General features: G+C 65.4%; 3 protein-coding genes and 1 long non-coding RNA gene across 11 annotated transcripts; 2 read left to right on the forward strand and 2 right to left on the reverse strand.

Moving 5' to 3' along the window:
- Positions 1 to 2,031: 2,031 nt before the first annotated feature.
- Positions 2,032 to 5,912, reverse strand: RFNG (RFNG O-fucosylpeptide 3-beta-N-acetylglucosaminyltransferase). Its single transcript, XM_072782074.1, has 8 exons — positions 5,616 to 5,912; positions 4,900 to 4,948; positions 4,282 to 4,384; positions 4,004 to 4,157; positions 3,805 to 3,893; positions 3,539 to 3,704; positions 2,974 to 3,059; positions 2,032 to 2,885 (listed from the first exon to the last, which is right to left on the reverse strand). Exons 1-8 carry the CDS (start codon positions 5,895 to 5,897, stop codon positions 2,804 to 2,806), a joined length of 1,011 nt encoding a protein of 336 aa, XP_072638175.1. The 5' UTR covers positions 5,898 to 5,912; the 3' UTR covers positions 2,032 to 2,803.
- Positions 5,913 to 5,934: 22 nt separating this feature from the next.
- GPS1 (G protein pathway suppressor 1) lies at positions 5,935 to 10,832 on the forward strand. Of its 2 annotated transcripts, none has more exons than XM_072782072.1 (14): positions 5,935 to 6,081; positions 6,519 to 6,611; positions 6,962 to 7,143; positions 7,612 to 7,776; positions 8,042 to 8,177; positions 8,283 to 8,360; positions 8,530 to 8,587; positions 9,036 to 9,121; positions 9,341 to 9,435; positions 9,638 to 9,743; positions 9,816 to 9,896; positions 9,982 to 10,119; positions 10,208 to 10,342; positions 10,431 to 10,832. In XM_072782072.1, the coding sequence occupies exons 1-14, from the start codon at positions 6,049 to 6,051 to the stop codon at positions 10,503 to 10,505; spliced, it is 1,461 nt and encodes a 486-aa protein (XP_072638173.1). In that variant the 5' UTR covers positions 5,935 to 6,048; the 3' UTR covers positions 10,506 to 10,832. The 2 variants fall into 2 exon arrangements, with proteins under 2 accessions (XP_072638173.1, XP_072638174.1); XM_072782073.1 differs by having other exon boundaries at positions 5,949 to 6,081; positions 8,527 to 8,587.
- DUS1L (dihydrouridine synthase 1 like) lies at positions 10,689 to 16,453 on the reverse strand. Of its 7 annotated transcripts, none has more exons than XM_072782064.1 (15): positions 16,299 to 16,453; positions 15,703 to 15,949; positions 15,255 to 15,363; positions 14,829 to 14,954; positions 14,646 to 14,696; positions 14,223 to 14,335; positions 13,627 to 13,709; positions 13,327 to 13,430; positions 13,039 to 13,183; positions 12,724 to 12,820; positions 12,547 to 12,635; positions 12,061 to 12,206; positions 11,848 to 11,885; positions 11,503 to 11,570; positions 10,689 to 11,187 (listed from the first exon to the last, which is right to left on the reverse strand). In XM_072782064.1, exons 2-15 carry the CDS (start codon positions 15,937 to 15,939, stop codon positions 11,019 to 11,021), a joined length of 1,575 nt encoding a protein of 524 aa, XP_072638165.1. In that variant the 5' UTR covers positions 15,940 to 15,949; positions 16,299 to 16,453; the 3' UTR covers positions 10,689 to 11,018. The 7 variants fall into 7 exon arrangements, with proteins under 7 accessions (XP_072638165.1, XP_072638167.1, XP_072638169.1 ...); XM_072782066.1 differs by lacking the exon at positions 16,299 to 16,453 and adding an exon at positions 16,076 to 16,226; XM_072782071.1 differs by having other exon boundaries at positions 11,026 to 11,418.
- A 421-nt stretch (positions 16,454 to 16,874) lies between these two features.
- Positions 16,875 to 17,838, forward strand: LOC140607344 (uncharacterized). The gene is made up of 2 exons (XR_012009416.1): positions 16,875 to 17,256; positions 17,487 to 17,838. It is a non-coding gene; the product is annotated as an uncharacterized lncRNA (long non-coding RNA).
- Positions 17,839 to 21,176: the final 3,338 nt, after the last annotated feature.

Raw genomic sequence — 21,176 nt, forward strand, 5'->3', positions numbered from 1 at the left:
GGCCGCGAGGTCCGGGGATGTGCGTGGGCCGAGCTCCCGAGCCGGACGGTGCCCGCCACTGCCGCAGCCCCTCCCAAGGGACCCGCGCCCCAGCCGACCTGCTGCTTCGGGGTCTGGCTGCTGCCCACTCCACCCGCCCCTGGGCCCCGAGCCCCCCGCCCGTCCCCCCTTGTCCCCCGCCCCCGCCCCGTGGGGTCCGCTGAGCGAGGGCTGCCGGACGATCGGCCCCAGAGGCCCCGGGCGCGGGCCTGGCGGCGGCTGGCGCACACCAGACAAGGACACCGTGTGCCCCACATCCAGCAGCGCCGGTGGCCGTGGCGTGGCCTCCAGGCCTGGGTCCATGGACATGAGCCCGGCCCCGAACAGGAGACGGAGAAGCAGAGCGGGACCTGAAAGGCTGAGGCGGCGCACATGGAGCACCTCTTCCGGGAGGCACCTGACCGAGCCCGCGTGGACCCGCAGGGGGGACCTGACCTGCGGAGGACCCGTCGCGTCAGCACCCCAGACCCCGGGCGCCGTGAGGGCCTCCTGGAGACTCGGGGGGGGGGGATGGGGACCCCGGGGCTGCGGGGGGAGCATCACGCAAACCCACATCCAGCGAGGCGGGGTGCAGACCACGTGCGGGGGCGCCCACAGCTGACCCGGGGCTGAGACCGGTGCCTGTTTCTGTCATGATCCCTCCGCTGCTGCTGTCATGTTTCTTTTTTTTTTTAAGATTTATTTTTCTTCCTTTTTTTTTTTTTTTTTTTTTTTTATGATAGTCACACAGAGAAAGAGAGAGGCAGAGACACAGGTAGAGGGAGAAGCAGGCTCCATGCACCGGGAGCCCGACGTGGGACTCGATCCCGGGTCTCCAGGATCGCGCCCTGGGTCAAAGGCAGGTGCTAACCACTGTGCCACCCAGAGGTCCCTTTCTTTTTTTCTCTTTCTTTCTCTCTCTCTCTCTTTCTTTCTTTTTTTCTCTCTCTTTCTTTCTTTCTACATAGAGAAAGAGAGGCAGAGGAGGAGGGAGAAGCAGGCTCCATGCCGGGACTCGATCCCGGAACTCCAGGATCGCACCCTGGGCCAAAGGCAGACGCCAAACCGCTGAGCCACCCAGGGATCCCCTATGTATTTATTCTTGAGAGACACAGAGAGAGGCAGAGACGCAGGGGGAGAAGCCGGCTCCTGCGGGGAGCCCGACGTGGGACTCGATCCCGGGACCCGGGGTCACGCCCTGGGCCCAAGGCAGACGATCCACCGCTGAGCCCCTGCGGTCCTCTGCAGCAAGTTTCGAGGACGCCCTCCAGGTGGATCGGGTGAGGTGGCGGCTCGCTGGGTTGGACCTCCCGTAGCACCCCCCACCCCGCCCTGACAGTCTGGGGCCCTCTGGGGACACAACACTTGGCAGAAGCAGCCTTGCTTGATTCCAGGCGACCTTTGGGTGCATCTTCCTCCGGCCGAGTCACACCATCGAATCACACCCGGAAACCAGTGCACACTGACTCCAAGCTGCATCTCTGGGTATTGCCTCCCTGCCCTACACACACCTGCATGGCCATGCACCCTCGAGGACACACATCCATGTACTACACTTGAGACGTGCACACTCCTCAAAATACAGCTGTGCACACATGCGTACTATGTAAACTCACGTGCACAGCCATGCACACCCACATGCCCACGTACACTGCTGCTTACCTCAGGTGCACACCCGTGCCCATCTGTGTGCGCACACACCTCCACAGACACACACTAGTTGTTCCACAGCGTGCTGAGAAAGTAAGCCTAACAGGAAGACCGTCCTTCAGGGACAGGCTGGTGACATGCTCCTCATTCCCTGTGGGACCTGGCCCCCAGCCCCTCTGTACGCTTGGGCTCACACCAGAGTCCCCACCAGAGTCCCCCGGGCAGCTCAAAGCCGGCAGCGCCGTAGGGATCAGAGGCCTGGGGTGGCGCCGTCCTGCGGCAGCAGCTGAGGCGGTGTGGCCCACAGGAGGCGGCGCTGCCAGGTGCTGCCGTGCTCCGTTAAGTCAATGAGCCAACAAAAAGTAATAATCAAGCTTTTATTCACTTGTGGCAACAGCGCAAGGGGCCAGAACGAGGTGCGGCCTCCCCCGTTCCCCTCTCTCCTCCATGGAAAGGCACAAAGTGGGTCAGCTGCTGGCAATGCAGAGGGAGCCCCAAACAAAGGGCCCCTGCTCTTTCTGGGCTTGGGATGGGGTGGGGCAACAGACTGCAGAAATAAGACCTTGGCCAAGGTCTCCTGCAGGCCTCTGGAGGGAGATGCCCTGACCAGGAGTAAGCTGTGTCCTGAGCCTCACTGGGCCAGCGGCCCGAGTCCTTCCTGCAGCTCCCTCGGAGACCACAGTGTTCTCACTGGGCAAACAAGCCGGGTGGGGGGTGGGCGGCTCCCCCCGCCTCCAGAGGCCTGCAGGTGAAGCCTCTGCGCTCGCCTGTGGTCAGCTGACAGATCCTGCACGTGGCCCTGGCCTGGAGCCGCTCAGGGAGCCCAGGCTGCCTGGAACCCCCTCTGTAGCAGGGTGAGGAGGGCAGGAGGAGCCCTGGGAGCCAGATGCCAGCCTGCTCGGAGGCCCTTTCTGTGAGAGCAGGCCTTGGGGGCTGGGCTGGGAGGAGGAGCAGTGTCTCCCCGTCCTGTCTTCTGGGGCAGCCAGCTCTCCAGAGGCCCTGGTCAATGGGGCCACCAGGGGCTCTTGGGGGAGGCCAGCAGGGCGCCCACATCTCCCCGGACGGGGCTGTGGCCACAGAGCTGAGGCCAGGAGGGGTCAGCAACGCTCCTGCTCCCTGGGTTGGGAGCCCAGGGTCACCGAGAAACAAGGTCACTCTGCTTGTGCACAGGACACCAGTCTGTGTCCGGGTAGAGAAGGCAGTGGACAGACTTGAACCTGGGAAGGGGACGTGGCGGTCAGGCCTGCCCAGGTGTGTATGTTGTGGGGGGTGCTGGGCCAGAGCCCCTCCCTGCCGCCCACTCACCGCGTGGGGTCCTGCTGCAGGCTGAAGCCTCCCATCACGTTCACCACGTTATGTGGGTTGTCTGGGCCTCCGTAGCTCAAGGTGACCTGGGTGAGGGGAGGAGAGCAGGTCGCTCTCTAGGGCCAGCTCTTCCCCTGCAACCCCCCATCTCTCTCCTTCCTCCAGAGTCTGGAATCTGGCCAGAAGAGGCTGCTGCACCTCTGGCTTCCAGGCCCCCAGGGGCAGGCCGTCTATCCCCTGCCCCAGCTCTGGGGCGGGGCCCCCAGGGCAGGCAGGGCACGGAGGGCTGAGAAGTGCACCTGCCTGTGACTGCCCTCACCGCCTCCGCTGCTGCCCTGGGCCCATCCACCGTCTGCTTTGAGAGCACAGCAGCCGCCCCTTACCAGGAGCCACCGCACCCAGGCCCCCGGGTCCCAACAGGCCAAGCTCAGGGTCTGCAGCAACCTCCATGCGGTGCTGGGAAGGCCCCCCTGAGCCCTGGGCAGCCAGGAGACCACTGGGTGAAGGGCCAGGCACCCGAGGGAAGAAGAGGGGCAAGTGTGCGGGAGCACCCTGTGGGCTGTACCTGCCGCAGCACTGCGTCGGGCGGCAGCCTCTGCAGGTTCTCCAGGTGGGAGTGAAAGAGCGAGCTGGGCAGCAGGCGAGCCCCCAGCAGCCCCTCCACGATGTAGCCCACCGTGCAGTCGTCCGGTAGCCGCACCCGCTCGGCGGTGCTCATGAAGCTCCCCAGGCTGGCGGGGGTGGGGGAGCCGAAGGTCAGAGCGCTCTCAGCCCTCAGCACCCCCACCCTGGGACCCCCAGCCCGGGCAGCCGTGCCCGCGTGCCCCCCACCTGGCCCAGGGGCTCATCTTCAGAGCGAGGCCTCTGCTCAAGCAGAACCCGGCCCCACCAGTAGCGAACCAGAACTTGACGGTGGTCACCTAGGGGAGAGAAAGGTGCCAGGTGGCGTGTTCCCCAGGCTGCCACTCGGCCGTCCCCCCTGCCCCCCGCTCCCCTGCTCGGCCCGCCTGCCCTGCGGCCCTGCACTCACAGTTCCACCTCCCTGGACCCTCTCGGCGGCCTCAATGGGATGGTCCAGGCTGGGCCGCCCCAGGTACACATCCTGGCTGGGCGAGAAGGTGGCCAGCAGCTGGAGCAAGCCCTTGGGGTTCACGTAGTTGTCGTCGTCCACGTGGCAGAACCACCTGGGGGCGGGGGGATGCTCACGAGCGGGGCCGGGTTAGGGGGCTGGGGGGGGACACTGGGTGCTGTGCGGGCCTCCCCAGCCCTGGACTCTCCCCGGGACGCCGGGGCGCGACCGCCACGTACTTGCGTCCGGACTCGATGAACTTGTCGTACTCCACCGACATCTTACAGCACAGTGCCTGGCGGGTGTGCACGGCCGAGCAGTTGGTATTGATTACGTGGCCGCCTGCCGGGTTGCGGAGACGCGGGAGCAGGAGGGTCAGCGTCGGTGAGGCCTGCCGCCCCACAGACATGAGGCCGAACCGTGGCAGCCTGCAGGCCGCGCCATCTCGCCCAGCTCAAAGCCCCCAGGCCGGGTCCAACTGGTCCAACCAGCCTGGCCTGGACTCACTTGCTGACCTTGTTGCTGAGCCACAGGGCCCGGGCAGGAGACAGCCATTTGGAATCCCAAGCATGCAAAGCCACCCGGGGATGGGGATGTGTGCCTGAAGTGGGGCTGCCAAGAAGGGATGGCTCTGCTGCAGTGTCCTCAGGGACCTCCCTTCAGGAGGCTGAGCACGGCCGGGGGGTGGGGGGGTGGGGGCTGGATGCTGGTGGCAGGTGGGCCTCCTGGCTCTGCTCCCTACCAGCTGTGTGATCCTGGGCGAGCGGCTCCCCTCCCAGAGCTCTGTACCCAGAGGCCGTTTCACCCAAGGAGGCAGAGTGGGGGGCCCTGGTGCACGTGCGGGGGAGGGCACTCACCTCCCTGTAGCTGTAGCTCAGGGTCATCCCCGTCCGTGAAGATGAACGTCTGGGGAGAGACAACCTGTGAGACCCCAGGTGGACCCAGACGGAGCCGCAAGGATGGCAGTGGGTGAGCCTGGGCTGCAGAGCTGGAGCTTCGGGATGAGAAGAGTGTGCCCAGGACGGGCCTGCACGGCTGGGGTTGGGGTTGGGGTTGGGATGGGAGAGGGCAGGTGGCATCCCAGCGGCGGCTGAGGCCAGGCCTGCTCTCACGTGTCGTCTGTGGGGTCTTGGTCCGGGGTTCCCAAGAGAACTCACCAGGTCAGGAGCCCCGCTGGGGCACGAGGCCAGGGGACCTGGGTCCCCACCGATTCAGGGCAGGGTTCTGGCCATCACTCTGGGGACGCAGCCGTGGGCGGAGGAACCCAGGGATGGGGGACAGCGGTGCCAGGGGTCGTGGACAGCTGTGGTCCTGGGCTGGGAACCCCGTGAGGGGCTCTGGGGGCGTAGCGGACCTGGGCGATGGGGAGGTCCTGGGGGTGGGGGACCCAGGGGTGGTGGGTCCCGGGGGGATGTGGGGCCTGAGGAATGGGGAGGTCCAGGGGGTGGGGGGTCCTGGGGGATGGAGGACCTGAAGGATGGGGGCCTGGGGGACGGGAGGTCTGGGCGATGGGTCCGGGGCCGGGTCCTCCCCGGGGCAGGAGCGCGAGCCGCGGGTCCGGGGCGAGGCCCACCTGCTGGCGGGCCCGGGAGATCCAGGTGCGCAGCAGCAGCCCCAGGCGCGGCCCGTGGTTCTTCTGCGTGGTCTTGACCGCGATGAAGACGTCGTCCGGCCGCAGGCGGGGGGCGGGGGCGGGGCGGCCGGGCCCCGGGGTCGGGGCCGGGGCGGGGGCGGGGGCGGGGGCCGGGGCGGGCACGCGGGGCAGCGGCAGCGGCAGCGGCAGCAGCAGCAGCGCGGCCAGGGCGGCCGCCAGCGCGAGGCAGGCCCGGCACAGCGCCCCCCGCGCGCGGCTCATGCGGCCGCGGGACCCGCGGGCACCGCCCGGCCCAGGCTGCGCCGCGGCCCCTTTAAGAGTCGCCCCGCCCTCCGCGCCCCGGAAGCGCTGCCCCGGAAGCGGTCGGCGCTGCCCCGGAAGCGGTCGGCGCGCCGCGGCGGGGTGGGCGAAGATGCCGCTGCCGGTTCAGGTGTTTAACTTGCAGGTAACGAGCCGCGGACCCGGCGGCCTCGCGCAGGGTCCCCGCCGTGGGCCCGCAGGCCCGGCCCGGTGCTGACGCGCCTTCCGGCTTCAGCGGCGCCAGCTCCGCGGCGGGGGCGGGGCAGGGTCGGGGCGGCGTGAGGGCCCGGCCGGCCGCCAGCGCCGCCTCCTCGCCCGGGACCGAGCGGGGCCGCCCGCCTCCGGGCAGCAGGTCGGGGCTCCTCCGGCCCGTACGCTGCTCCGCGAGGCGCCTTCCAGGGCGGGGGCCTCCCCGCCGCCCGCTCCGCTCCGGGACCCGCGGGGGGCAGGAGCGGGGCGGGGGGGGCCGGGACGGGATCCGCCGGTCGAGCGGCCGCGGGCACAGCCAGCCCTGGGCGCAGGGGGCGTGTGGCCCTTCCCGGCGCTGCGGTTCCAGCGCCCAGGTGCCCTCCTGTGTTGCAGGGGGCCGTGGAGCCCATGCAGATCGATGTGGACCCCCAGGAGGACCCGCAGAACGCCCCCGATGTCAACTACGTGGTGGAGAACCCCACGCTGGTGAGGAGCCCGCGGGCCGCTGGGGTGGGGCCCGGCCGCGCCCACCCCCTCCCACCCCCTCCCACCTGCCAGGCCCCAGCGGCTCTCCCAGCTGAGCGCAGGGCGGGGGGGGGGGGGGGGGGGGGGGGGCGGGCCAGCCTCCTGAGCCCGGGTCAGAGCTCAGCCCCCAGCACCCAGCGCTGGCCCCGCTGAGCGGCCTTTGCTGGCCAGCCGTTCCGGTCACCGGCTTCGGGTCTCCTGGACGCTGCAGGGTCAGCCTTGGGGCACCGCTCCCGACCTGGCCCATTTGGCCGGGGTTGGGATGTGGGGTCCTGCCTCACAGTCTCCGTCCCTTCCTGTCCCCTCCCCAGGACCTGGAGCAGTACGCAGCCAGCTACAGCGGGCTCATGCGCATCGAGCGCCTGCAGTTCATTGCCGACCACTGCCCCCCGCTGCGGGTGGAGGCCCTGAAGATGGCCCTCTCCTTTGTGCAGAGGACCTTCAACGTGGACATGTACGAAGAGATCCACCGCAAGCTCTCGGAGGCCACCAGGTGAGCCTGGGGGCTGGGCGTGCTGTGGTACCCCTGCAGTCCAGCCCCAGCAGGGCCCTTCCTGTGCCCCCCGACAGCACCCCGTGCGGTCGCTCAACAGCATCGCTGCCTCCACGTGACCTGGCCTGTCTGGGTAAACACCCAGCAAGAACAGTGAACAGCAAAACGGGCTAGGTTCACTCTCCCTGCTGTGTGGCTGGCTGTGCACCGCCCTGGTGGCTTCTTGTGTGCACACGACACCGACTCTGACGTCCAGCAGAGCTCATGGAGACGGCCGCTTGCTTCTTTCCTCTGGGCCTAGCTGCACGCATGGCCCTTTCCTGCAGGGTGTCCCCCCAGGCTGTGGGTCCCCCATGTTCTTGTCTTGCTGGGTGGTCGCTTAGCAGGAGCCAGGTCCCCTGGGAGACACCCCCCACACACACACACACCACCGGCACATGGAGTCCTGACGTCCAGGAACCTCCTCAGGGAGCTGCAAAACGCGCCTGACACCATCCCAGAGAGTGGCGTGGAGCCGCCGCCCCTGGACACGGCCTGGGTCGAGGCGACACGGAAGAAGGCCCTGCTGAAGTTGGAGAAGCTGGACACAGATCTGAAGAATTACAAGGGCAACTCCATCAAGGAAAGCATCAGGTGCTGCCCTGGGGCTGGGAGTGGGGTGGGGGGTAGGGCCGGCAGGAAGGGTTTACATCAGGTGCTGCATGGGGGCTGGGGTCCTGGGGGGCGGGGCTGGCAGGAAGGGGAGCATCAGGTGCTGCCTGGGGCTGGGGGTGCTGTCCTGGGACTGGGGGGTGGGGCTGGCAGGAAGGGGAACATCAGGTGTTGCCCCAGGGCTGGGGGGCTGCAGGGCTGCATGGCTCTTGGCCCAGGTCCGGTCCGCTCACGTCTGGGCCCGTAGGCGTGGCCACGACGACCTGGGTGACCACTATCTGGACTGTGGGGACCTGAGTAATGCCCTCAAGTGTTACTCCCGGGCCCGGGACTACTGCACCAGCGCTAAGCACGTCATCAACATGTGCCTCAACGTCATCAAGGTGGGCCCTGCCACGGTTGCCTGGGCGGGGGAGGGGCCGCAGGGCAGCACTGCCCGGCAGCCAGGAGGGGGCGCCCCAGGCTGAGTCCTCCCGCCCACCCACCAGGTCAGCGTCTACTTGCAGAACTGGTCTCACGTGCTGAGTTACGTCAGCAAGGCCGAGTCCACCCCGGAGATTGCCGAGGTAATGCCGGCCTCCTGTCCTCCCTGTCCCAGGACCACTGCGGCCCTGCTGGGGTCTGTCCCGTCTGCCCTCGCCCATCTCAGGCCCCCTCTCAGTCCAGAGCAGGGCCCGGGAAAGGATGAGGGCCTGGAGGCCGTAGGCTCATGTATCCCACCTTCCCCTGCAGCAGCGTGGGGAGCGGGACAGCCAGACCCAGGCGATCCTCACCAAGCTCAAGTGTGCTGCCGGTGAGAGCCCTGGGGCAGGAGGGCGCCACAGCTGACTGCAGGCGAGGTCGTGGGCCCCATCAGTGCCGAGGAAATCTCCTAGCCCTGCGTCCGTTCCGTGGCCCCAGGGGTGCCTGTCTGGCCTCTGTCCTGTGTGGGGAGTCCACCTGTGGCCAGGGCTGGAGGGGTGGCTAACAGCCGGTGCCCTGCACAGCCCGGGGCAGGTGGGCCTGGGGCAGGTGGGCCTGGGGGTCGTTGGCAAGAGTGGCCGCGGCTGTGCATGGCTTCTGGGCCCTTGATGCCAGGAGAACGGGGAGAGCGCCCAGTGAGTGCTCGTGGGTGCCGCCACGTCTCCATGGCCAGATTCTGCCCCTGCCACGTAGGAGCAGCTGCGGTGGGAGAGGCTAGGGCACGTGTCGTGGCCCCATGCGGCTCCAGCAGCTTCCCCTGGGCTCCGTTCTACCCCCAGGTCTGGCCGAGCTGGCTGCGCGCAAGTACAAGCAGGCTGCCAAGTGCTTCCTGCTGGCTTCGTTCGATCACTGTGATTTCCCCGAGGTGAGGGGCAGGGAGTCTCTGGGGCCTTGCAAAGCAGGAGGGCGGCTCGTGGGTGGGACTGTGTTGAGGGGAACCCCTGATGGAGTCCTGGTTACTCTTCTAGTGGGTGGTGGGTGGGGCGGGGGGTCACCCAGCCTGTGTCTGGGCTTTCTCTTCCACTTCTGTCTCGACCGGCAGTGACCCTATGTATCCAGACCTAAATCCCTTCTTGCCCTTCAGCTGCTTTCCCCCAGCAACGTGGCCGTCTACGGAGGCCTATGTGCCTTGGCCACCTTTGACCGGCAGGAGCTGCAGCGCAATGTCATCTCCAGCAGGTGGGTGGAGAGTGGGGTGCGAGCCCTGCAGCCCGCCCCTCCCAGCGGGGTGGGGGGTCCTTTCTCTGGTCCTGTGCCGGCCAGAAGCCAGAGGACTGGTGCTCTTGGGGCCTGTGGGGCTCCAGTTCCCCGCCCTTGGCCTTCAGGGCAGCTGTGCAGGTGGGCAGGTATGGGGCCAGCTCTGAGGGGTCTGCACCTGCAGCTCCTTCAAGTTGTTCTTGGAGCTGGAGCCACAGGTTCGTGACATTATCTTCAAATTCTACGAGTCCAAGTACGCGTCGTGTCTGAAGATGCTGGATGAGATGAAGGTGAGGGCCCGCTTGCTCCAGGGGGCCAGGCAGCAGGCGGGGCAGCCGTGCCTGACCTGGTCTCCTCCGCAGGACAACCTGCTCTTGGACATGTACCTGGCCCCCCACGTCAGGACCCTGTACACCCAGATCCGCAACCGCGCCCTCATCCAGGTAGAGGTGGGGCAGGGAGGCCGAGGCAGGGCACCGCGGGCAGGTCTGGGAGCTGCAGGTGGCTGATGCGCCCCCTGCCCCGCAGTATTTCAGCCCCTATGTGTCTGCGGACATGCACAAGATGGCCGCGGCCTTCAACACCACCGTGGCCGCACTGGAGGACGAGCTGACGCAGCTCATCCTGGAGGGTCTCATCAACGCGCGCATCGACTCCCACAGCAAGGTGGCTGGGTGGGGCAAGGCCATGGGTGCGGGGAGGGGACCTGAGGCCCTCAGCACCGTTGAGCCCCGCCCCACCCTTCCCCCCGCAGATCCTGTATGCCAGGGACGTGGATCAGCGCAGCACCACCTTCGAGAAGTCCCTGCTGATGGGGAAGGAGTTCCAGAGACGTGCCAAAGCGATGATCCTGCGGGCGGCCGTGCTTCGCAACCAGATTCACGTCAAGGTGAGGGAGGGGGGCGGCCCTGGTGTGGGGAACAGCGGGGTGGGCACGCGCACACCTCCTGGCCTGAGCAGCTGTGTCTCTGCCACAGTCCCCACCCCGAGAAGGGAGCCAGGGGGAGCTGACGCCGGCCAACAGCCAGTCCCGAATGAGCACCAACATGTGAGGGTGCTTGTCGGCCTTCAGGGCGGTCTACACTCCCGCGCCCCCACCTTCGGACTCACCCACAGGCTCCTATCGCTCGTGCGTATGGCCCTTGTGCAGGTCCCCCCCACCCCCGGGCTTCCACATCCAGCTTCTTGTGCTCCCTCCACCCTGTTCCCCACGCTGGGGGCCTGGCGAAGGGGGCTGCTGCTCGAGGCCCTTCCTGGGAGGAGAGAGCTGTGGGGCCCACCGTGTGCCCCCCACTCCGAGGCCCAGCCTCCCTGTTGTCGCGTCATTCAGGGTTGCAGACAAGTTCAGTCTCAGCCCATTAAAGGGCAGCCTGAGAACACCCCCCTCGTGCTGTTTGTTCTTGCTACGGGGTCCTCTGAGACGCGGGGTTGGGCCGGGGGCCAGGGCTGCCCACCCTGATGCAGGCAGCATCGCACCTGGCAGCTGGTTCCGCGTGTCCACGGGCCGCTCCACCCTCCCAGCTCACGGCCTTGCTGGGCCTGGGGCCTCACAAAGTCTCCAGCTCTCAGATCGCACGTCTTTGAAAAGATTTATTGTTCACTTTTGAATACACGTTGCGAGGAGGGGACAGGTCCAGCCTGGGAGCCTGCTCCCTGGTGCAGCATTTCCGGGCTCCCAGCGGAGGCCAAGGGGAAGACCAGCTCATCCTTCTATGTTGAGTAGCGGGAGGTTCCCTGAGAAAAGGCATTTCCTTAAATGGGATGTGTTGAGGTCTCGGCAGCGGTCCCAGGGCTGGGGGGCAGTGTGCCGGGCGCCAACTGCCCTTCAGGCCAGGGCACTGCCCACAACCTCAGGAAAGCCACCCGGCTCCCCAGATCCTGCCGGCTGAGGCTCCTGCAGCCGGGACTGGGCCCCCTTCCAGGCTAGAGACTTCTCCAGTTTGGTTTTAAAAAGCAATCCGTGACCTGGCAGAGGAGGAAAGAGGTGGGACTCAGGAGGCCAAAGGTCCCACTGCCCTCCGGGGCCTGATGGCAGCAGGTGCCCCTCACCTGGGCAGTCGGCAGCCTCTCTGAAAGCTCGCTTCTTGCAGCAGCCCCGGCACAGGTTGAACACACACCTATTACCCTGGACACAGGGAAGCTAGTGAGCCTGTGGCTGATCCCCCCCCCCACCGAGCAAGCTCCCCAAAGTGCAGGGCTGGCCACGAATAGGAGGGCTGCACCCCTGCGCAGGGCCTGCCTTCTCCCTATGAGGGGCTGTCCTGAGGTGAGAGGCAGCCACCCCCCTCGGGCCCTGCCCTCAGCAGGCAGGGGGTGCTGGCCTGGCAGCGGGGACCGCCCTGCCCGCCGCCCCCCACCGCTGGGCTCTGCCCTGGGCAGCAGAGCCATGCTCACCTTTGGGTTTCCGCACTGATCACACTTCGCATATTTTGCTGAGAACAGAACAGAGGCAGATGGCGGCTGAGCAGTGAGCCTGCACCCTGCCGCGGTGTCCTAGTCCTGCTGGGAGCCCCAGCCGCCCAGGGAGCAGGTGGCAGGCAGGGCTGCGGGCCTTCACACAGCAGCCTCGCCTCGGGGCCCCCCACCGCTCTCCCCGGCGCAGCTTACGCTTCAGCGAGGGATCGAAGGTCTTGTGGGGGTTCCTCAGCTGCTTCTTCTGCTTGTTCTTGGAGAGCACGTCTGTGCCGCCCTCCTCCTCCTCCAGGGCCCGCTTGCTGCGGGCTCCCCCGTTCTCCTTGCTCCCTTCCCTGGGCCTGAAAGAGCAGGGCAGCGGGCAGAGCTGGGGGCACCCGCGGGAGACGACCCGCCAGCCCGGCCCCAGGGCGAGGGCGTGCGTACAGCGCCCCAGCAGCTTGGCGCTCGGGCTGCCCAGGCCGTGGCTGGGCCTCAGAGGACCCGGTGGAAGCTCAGGGGTGTCAGGCTCTTGCCCCCAGGACAAACCCACCCGGGGCCACAAGCACTCACGAGCCACCTTATGGAAACATAACAAAGCTAGAGCCCTTCGAGAGGGGTGAGACGCAAACCTGGCATTGGCGGGCCCCTCCCCTGCGTGCATCGTGCCCCCACCGGCCCACGGGCTGGTATTCAGCTCACCCTGGCCGGAAGTAGGGCTGGCAGATCCAGTGGAAGAAAGGCAAGCCGCCGGAGGGCTTCTCTCCCTCCTTCTGCCTGGAAATGTCCTCCTGCAAGAACCCCGGGGCACTGCGGGTCAGGAGGCTTGGTCCCCTTCTGCCGCGGCAGCCCGCCAGCCCCACCAGCCCCGTCGCCTGCCTGACACCGCAGCTTCAGCTCCTGGTTCACGGCCGTGACACCCTCCAGGGTCTTCACTTTGGCCAGCTCCTCTCGAAGCTCCTGGTGCACCTGCAGCCTGAGACAGAGGCTCCGTCGCCCAGAGCCCCCCCCACCCCCCCCACCCCCCCCACCACCAAGCCCTAGCCCTGCACATGGATGGGGGCTTGGTCCTTCTGATCCGGACCCCACTTGGTAGCAAGCTTTCCCACTGAGTGTTTCCAGAGAGCTCCCTCTAAACCCCGAGACCCAGGAGAGGCTCAGACCCAACAGCGTCTGGCTCGGGGAGGAACTCACGTGTGGTGCCACAGCTTGAAGAGGTGGGCCCGGACGTAGGACAGGGGGCAGGGGTGCTGCCGCACGATGTCTAGGTACTCCTCGGCCAGCTCCCACACGGCAGGGCTGCGGCCCTCAAACAGGGCAGGGTTGTGCAGGTTGCCCTCTGTGGGGTATGGAGGTTGGGGCTCGAAGCTGTGGGCGCACATGTCTCAGAAGGATGACCCCCCCCCACACACACACATCATGCCAGGGACAGCCGTGAGTCTGAGGGCTCAGGCCCATCAGGCAGACGGGGCCCTGCCTCACCTGCACTCATGACCCCCTGAACCCCTGTGTCCTGGATGCAACGCTCCACATCCCGTAGGCACTGGATGTTCCCGTTGGCAAACACGGGGATGGCTACTGCCTTCCTGTCAGGAGCAGGTGGACAGACCCTCAGACGACAAAGCCCCTGTCCCTTCACCCCCACGCCAGCACTCCAGCCCCCAACTCCACAGGCAGGTGCTTCTTCTCCCACGGCACCGCCCTCCCCTGACACCTGAAGGGCGGGCCCCTGGTCTCGGGGCCGGGCCGCATCCCCTGCCCTGGGTCAGCCCCCATACTCACCGCACGGCCTTGATGTGCTCCCAGGACGCAGTGCCCGACAAGGGCCCCTTCTGCTCCTTGGTGCGCCCGTGCACAGTCAGCAGCTATAACACAGCAGTGCCTGGCTCTACCGTGCTCGTGGCCACAGACCCCCAACCAACCCCAGGGGATGCTCTTGCTTTGGCGTCAGCTACCCATGATGGCCTGAGCAAAGCAGCCTTGGGGCTCCCATGTCCCATGCATCCACCCAGGACGCAGAGCGGACAGGCCCAGCCCTGTTCAAGGGCCAGTGTTCCTAGGCGGGGTAGCACCCGAACTCCAAAGGCATCAGGGACGGGTGGGCGGGCACCCACCTGACCCCACGGCTGGGGGCAGGTGGGGAGAGGGCAGGTGGGGAGAGGGCAGCTGAGGCCTGGCACCTCCCCCCGACCAGTACCAGCCCCTCCTTGGGAACATGCAGCTCACCCACCCTCATCGGGCCTCAACTCGTGGTCACCACGACTGCAGTCCACCCCAGTGCAGCAGTGCCCCAAGGATTCTGGGGATGAGGACCCCTCTGTACCCAGAGAACACAAGGCAGGGGAGCAGCACACAGCCTGCGAGCCCACAGCCCTCACCTGGCAGCCAGCCTTCTCCAGCATCTGGGCATACTTCACGGTCTTGTCAATCTCTGGGAAGACACGGATCTTGCATGTGACGGGGACAGAGAGTTTCTCATGAGCCAGCAGAACTGCAGGAAAGGAGAGTGGGCTTCTGAGAAGTGTGGCGTTCGCTTCAGGCCGTGAGGAACCACAACCAAGCCCCGCTGGAGCACCTGCCTCCATCCCCCAGAGTGCTGGAGGGGCAGGATGGGGCCAGAACACCTGCCGCCAGCCCTCCTGTCAGGCTCGAGGACGTGCAGCTGGCGCAGGACAGCCGACTTCCCAGCCCCTTCTGCAGCAAGTGAGAGCACCAGGGCCAGGACTCATCAGCCACCGTCTCGGGGCTCCTTCGCCATGACCCAGCCTGACCCCCCCACCCGCAGCACACAGCCGACTCACTCATTCTCTGGAGCAGGTCCCACTCCTCCTGCAGGAAGGCACCATAGTGACCTGTAAGAGACCAGCATGGCCCTTGGCCCCCCTCCTCCTCTTGCACCCACACAGGCCTCGAGCCCCCAGCCAAGCCGGTCCCAAGGGGCAGCAGGGCCAATCGTGGACTTGGGCAGTTTCTGAGCATCACACCTGCGGGAGGAGCTCCAGGGCACCGCACACCATGGCTGCCCGGCAGTCTTGGACCAACCAGCAATCCCTCGGACTCTGAAGAAAACCTCCGGGCCCGGAGCCAGGGCTGACCTCTCGCCTGCACACCTGGCAGCGTGACAGGTCACGAGACCTTCTTCCCACCAGGAGTGTTTACCCACAGGGAGCTTGACGACTGCCGGGCACCGTGGCCAGCGAGGAGCCTGAGAGCCAGCAGAACCCTGTCCCTCCAGGTAGGGGAGCAGAGGAAGACTGGGACGCCACCTGCACGGCCCGCTGCCACCAGGAGCAGCACCGGGCCCTCCGCCAAGCCCACCCACACCCCAGCCTCCAGCGGGGCACCTGTGCATTCAGGGCCTGGCCCCCGCCCCGGGCAGTGCTCTACATAGCGACAGGAACTGAGCTCACCTCGCTTGGCTATCATCTGCGGGCAGCCCAAATTCAGGTCGATGGCGTCACAGTAATCCTGAGCCAGGAGAGCCGCCTGGACGAACACCTCTGGGTCATTGGCACAGAACTGGGAGACACAAACGGTACCTCAGCCCCCAGCCCCACAGCGAGTTCACGTGGGACCCATCAGGGCTGGGGTCCCTGGGGCTGACGCGGGACGGCATCGTGCCATCCTTGGTTACAGGATGACACGAGCCCTCCGGAGGGTGAGCCAGATTCACGCTGGTCTCCACGGCAACGGAAAGCTGGGATCCCTGACTTTAGAGACTAAAACGTTCTTCAACAGGCGGCACCCAGAGCGCCCCCCTCCAAAGCTGGGGCAGCACCCGCTGCGCCACAGCACCCCCCAAGGGGAAGCAGTTTCTGGGAGATGCTCCACCTGGAGTTTGCCGCCACTGCCCCCCACCTGCACAATGAGAGGCCGGTCCTCGGGGCACACTTCGCAGTACAGGTTCTCCTTCCGGTAGTTGGCATCGCGGACGAAGACCTGGGCGTGCAGCATGGGGGTGTAGCAGAGCTGGGCCCCGTGCCGGCGGCTCAGCAGCCTCCAAGCCAGCTCACTCTGGTCCACCATGGGCGCCACCACGTGGCGAGCGCCCCCCAAGGTGCGGCTCCAGAACTCGAAGCCCTGCAGCTTTGGCATCGCCTCGGTCCTGGGGGGTGGAGGGGGAGCAGCGGCTCAGCGGGCGGCGCGGGCCGGGCCCAGGCCCCTCGGGCGGGCCCAGGACGGAAACCCAGGCCCATCCCCTTCCAGCAGAGCCCCCGCATCCCCAACGAACCCGGGAACCCGCCGTCCCAGCCCACGCCGCGCAGCTCGGGGCCCCGGGGCCAGGGGGACCGCCTGCCCTCCGTGCCCGGGAGACGGCCGCCCAGACGCTCGTCCCCACGAGCGGCCCGGCCCGAGCGCGGCCACCCCGGGGCACAGTCCCGGCCACTGAGCGGGCGCCCTGGGGGTCGGCACTTCCGGAGGCCCCGAGGCGGCCGGACCCGCGGGACGCCCACCTGCGCCCGGGCTCGGGCTCCTCCGCGACCGCCGCCGGGCCTCCGGGAGCCGGGGGAGGGCTCCCTCGGGGCCCGCAGGCCGCCACGCCGGGGCCGCCGCCCGGCCCAGGGCTCCGCGCCGGGGCCGCCGGAAGGTGCCTCCGCCAGGGCGGTCCGGGCGGCCGGCGGTGCGGCGGGAATCGCGTCCCCGGGAAACCGCGCCGGGCCGCGGAGGGGCCCCGCCCCGCGGGGTCGGAGGTCAGAGGGTGGAGGTCGGCCGGGCCCCGCCACGGCTCGCCCGGGCGGGGAAGGGCGACGCGCCGACCGCGGGCGCCGAGTTCCACTCCGCGTCCCCGCCTCTCTCCCAAACGGGCTGCGAGCGCCCCGCGTCGGCCCCGCACCGGCGCCCCCAGCGAGCCCCCAGCAGCCCGGAAGTGCCGCAGTCCGCGAGGCCACACCCCCGCACTTCCGGGGCCGCGCGAGGACCACCCGCTGGGCGCGGGGCAGGCTCGCGACGCCGCGCACGCGCAGAGCGTCCCCCGCCACGGGGGCTGGCGCAGGCGCAGGCGCAGTCGGGAGGCGGCGGCGGCGGCCGGGGCCCGGGGGGGCCGACCTTACTCCCGGCCGGTCCCCCCCGGGTCTCCCCGACCGCTCCCCGAGGACGGGCCGCCCGTCACCCCGACGGACAGGCTGGCGCCCGCCGGTGCGCCCTGTCGGGGCCCGAGCCCGCGGGTGCATCCCCGCTTCATTTGCATATTTGGGCAGGACGCCTGGAGCAGCAGGTGGAGACGCTTTCCAAGTCTCGTCCCCAAAATCAGTGTTAAAGCAGGACTCGACCCAAGGCACAGACATGCACAGCGCTTTGAGAACAATCACTGACCGTCGGGGCCTGGCTGGGTCGGCGGAGCTGGGCGGGGTCAGCCCCTCGTTGTCTAGAGATTACTCAAAATTGTCAGAAAAAAATGAATGTTGGAAAAAGGTAAGAACAGTAGCATTTCTGCTAGAGGGAGGAACCTGCTGACGGCCTTCGCCTCTGATCCCGAGGGAGGCAGGACGCTGCTGCCTCCTGTACCCAGAAGAGTCGCGGTGGTTCTGCCAGGATCCCCCAATACCCCCCCCCCCCACCAAAAAACAAATCTACAATTAATAAGTGAGCTCCACAGGGTCAGGACACGAAAATCATTCACTTTTTTTTTTTTTTTTTTTAAGTAGGCTCCACATCCAGCAGGGGGCTCGAACTCACAAAGATCGAGTCAACAGTTCTGCCAACTGAGCCGGCTGGGTACCCCAGGAGTGCATTTGTATATGTTAAAAGAAAGATATAAAATCTGAAATTGTAATCACAGCACTGTTGGTAATTGACCCAACAAAAATGAAACGTCTAGGGCAGCCCACCCACCCCGGGGGCTCAGCGGCTTAGCGCCACCTTCATTCAGTCCAGGGCATGATCCTGGGGTCCCCTCCCTGCATGGGCCTGCTCCTCCCTCTGCCTGTGTCTCTGCCTCTCTCTCTCTGTCTCTGTGTCTCTCAGAATAAATAAATAAAATCTTTCAAAAAAGAATGTTCTGAGCAATGCCGGCGGCCGTGCGTGTGCGTGGGGGCGGCCCTCCGTGCGCTCTGTCGGTCTGCGTAGCCCCCAGCACCTCCCCAGTTCAGCGCCCAGAACTTCTGAGTCGGTCTCCAAGCCAAAGGCCTGATTCCTCCAACTTCTGCTCTTCTGTTCCACCCACGTTCGGTTCTTCGCGTTTCCACTCACGCTTTACAATCAGCTTTTCAGATTCCTGCGTTGAGCCGCAAGGCTGCTGGGCCTGTGGCTAGAATCACACTGAACTTGGGCCCGCATGGGGTGCAGAGGCGTTAGCCTGTGGGGCCTCGACCTCCCCACGGTGCCTTCTGAGCTCCCCGAGGAGTCTTCCCCAGCGCTTGCAAAATTCACTTCGTAGCATCTCGTGCTCTGGGGTTCCTGAGGCTGCTGTAGACGCAGCATTTGTCCCCTTACCTCATCATTGCTGCTGGGAGGTGATTTTTTTTTTTTTTTGTCCTCAGAGTCAAGATTTTCTCTTTATCTTTGGTTTACGGCGGTTTGTTTGTGTTACGTCTGACTGGTTTTACTTGTATTGCTCGTGTTTGGGCGTCGCTGAGCTGCTCGGCGGCACAGAGGACATTAGTGGGTGTGCAGCCCTGCTCTCCCCCGCGCCGCCTCGGCCTGGCTGCCCTCCGGGCTGCTTCCTCGGGTTCTGCTCCATCTGCGCTTCGCCCTCAGGGTGCCAGGCAGTCCCCCCTGCCCCCCTGGCCTGTCGTCAGCACTGCGGGGGCGACAGGAAGGGATGGGCCACCCTGCTGAGGCCCAGCCTCCAGCCGCGCAGGCCACTTCCCGGGTCCTGCAGCTCGGCAGGTGCACTGGGGGGGCACCCGGTGGCAGCCGGGGAGGGGCCCTGGCGCTCAGCCCCCCCCACCGCCCCCAGAGCGGCGAGCTCGCCCGCACACCCCCTACCCTCTCCGGCAGGTGTCAGAGGCCGCCACGACCCGCTCCATCCATGCCCCGGTCCCCGGGGCTCACGGGGGGACAGTCGCCGCCACCTGCAAGCGTGGACCTGCTATGTCGCGACTGATTTCAATGCTGGGGGTCGAGGGTTGGGTCCCTGAGCTGGGGCGTAGCCTCACTCTACCCCTCCCTGCGCCCGCAGACCCGGAGGGGGGCTCTGCAAACACGCAAGCAGTTGTGGTTCCAGCCCACCCCTCGGGCTCCCTTGTTCTGCGGCCGCAACCCCAAGGTCAGGAGGGTTTGCTGTCCTCCTGCCCGGGCGGGGCGGACACGCACCTACCACGGCTAGCAACTCCCGGGCGCCAGCCTCACCCATGCAAACTGTACGCACACTCACTCGTTTCTCTGTGTCTCCAATTTTATTTTATTTTTTTTAAAAGATTTTATTTATTTGAGAGCTAGAGTGAGCAAATGACAGAGAGAGAAAGAGAGAGCACAAGCGACTGAGCACAAGCAGCGGAGGGGCAGAGGGAGAAGCTGACTGCTGATCGGGGAGCCTGACGTGGGACTCGATCCCAGAACCCTGGGATCATGGCCTGAGCCTAAGGTAGACGCTCGACTGCGGAGCCACCTGGGGGGGCCCACCTTTCAGTAGTTTTGACTTTGGGAATTACTCAATACCTTGTGTGTTCAAAGAGTAAAATTAAATCAGGACAAAACTAAAATTGGAGCAGCTGGGTGGCTTCATGGTTGAGCGTCTGCTTTCAGCTCAGGACCTGATCCGAGGGCCCAGGATCAAGTCCCGCATCCGGCTCCCCGCATGGAGCCTGCTTCTCCCTCTGCCTCTCTCTCTCTCTGTGTGTCTCTCATAAATAAATAAATAAAATCTTCAAAACAAGAATGTTCTGGGATCCCTGGGTGGCTCAGCGGTTCAGTGCCTGCCTTTGTCCCAGGGCGTGATCCTGGAGTCCCGGGATCAAGTCCCGCATCGGGCTCCCTGCGTGGAGCCTGCTCCTCCCTCTGCCTGTGTCTCTGCCTCTCTCTGTGTGTCTCTCATGAATAAATAAAATCTTTAAAAAAAATAAGATTCTATTTTTAATCTCTACACCCAGCATAGGGCTTGAACCCTGAGATCAAGAGTCACATGCTCTTACGATTGAGCCAACAGGAACCCCTCCTTTTGCCCATTTTTAAACATTAATTATGGGATCCCTGGGTGGCGCAGCGGTTTAGCGCCTGCCTTTGGCCCAGGGCGCGATCCTGGAGACCCGGGATCGAATCCCACGTGGGGCTCCCGGTGCATGGAGCCTGCTTCTCCCTCTGCCTGTGTCTCTGCCTCTCTCTCTCTCTCTGTGTGACTATCGTTAAAAAAAAAAAAAAAAAAAAACATTAATTATTTTTTTCTTTTCAATTTTTGAAAGTTCTTTATAAGATCTGGGCACACATGTTTTTTTTAAGGATTTTATTTATTTATTCATGAGAGAGAGGCAGAGACCCAGGCAGAGGGAGAAGCAGGCTCCCTGTGGGGAGCCCGATGGGGGACTCAATCCCAGGACCCCCGGGTCACAGCCTGAGCTGAAGGCAGGCGCTCCACCGCGGAGCCCCCCGGAATGTTGAACCAGCCTTGCCTTCCTCAATAAACTCCACTTGGTCATGACGTGTTAATGCGGGACTCTGCATCTGCTAAAATTCTGTGTAGATCTTTTGCGTGGGTGACCACGATGGGAGATTGCTACCTTTCCTGTAATGTTGGGTTTTGGTATCAAAGGAATGCTGGCCGCTAGGAGAGCTGTGCATCACCCCCTTGCCGGGAGTGCACGTGTCCCTCCGGCCCCCCCACTCACGTGGGAAGCTCTAGTCCCCAAAGTGACCATATTTGCAGACGGAGCCCGTAAGGAGGTGATAAAGTTTAAATGAGGCCAGAAGGGTGGTACCCTCATCTGGTAGGACTGGTGGCCCTACAAGAGGAGGAGACAGCACGTGAGGCCACAGCCGAGGCAGCTGGCTGGGAGCCAGGAGGGGCCTCTCCCCGGGCCGCATCGGCAGGAGCCCCACCGCGGGTTTCCTGGCCGCGAGAAAACAGATCGCCGTCCACAGTGTGGGTGATGGCAGCACGAGCAGACGCATGCATCCCCAAGATATTTCACGCCAATCCGAACCTTTTTGGACTTGATGAGACTGGTTTCCCTTCCAGAATTCTGGAAGTTTGGATAGAATGGGTAACCTTTTTCTCCCAGATACCCTGCGGAATTTGCCACTTGGGTCTGGACTTCTCCTCGTGGAAAGGTCTGAACTACGGACTTGTTTTCTTCCATAGGATATGGGGTCGCTCGGGTTGTGATTTCTTGATCACTTTATGTCTCATGTGGACTTTTGTCATTTTATCTAGATTGTCCAATTGTTTGGCCTGAAAT

Source organism: Canis lupus, chromosome 16 (genome assembly GCF_048164855.1).
Source record: "Canis lupus baileyi chromosome 16, mCanLup2.hap1, whole genome shotgun sequence".
NCBI classification, from domain to species: domain Eukaryota; kingdom Metazoa; phylum Chordata; class Mammalia; order Carnivora; family Canidae; genus Canis; species Canis lupus.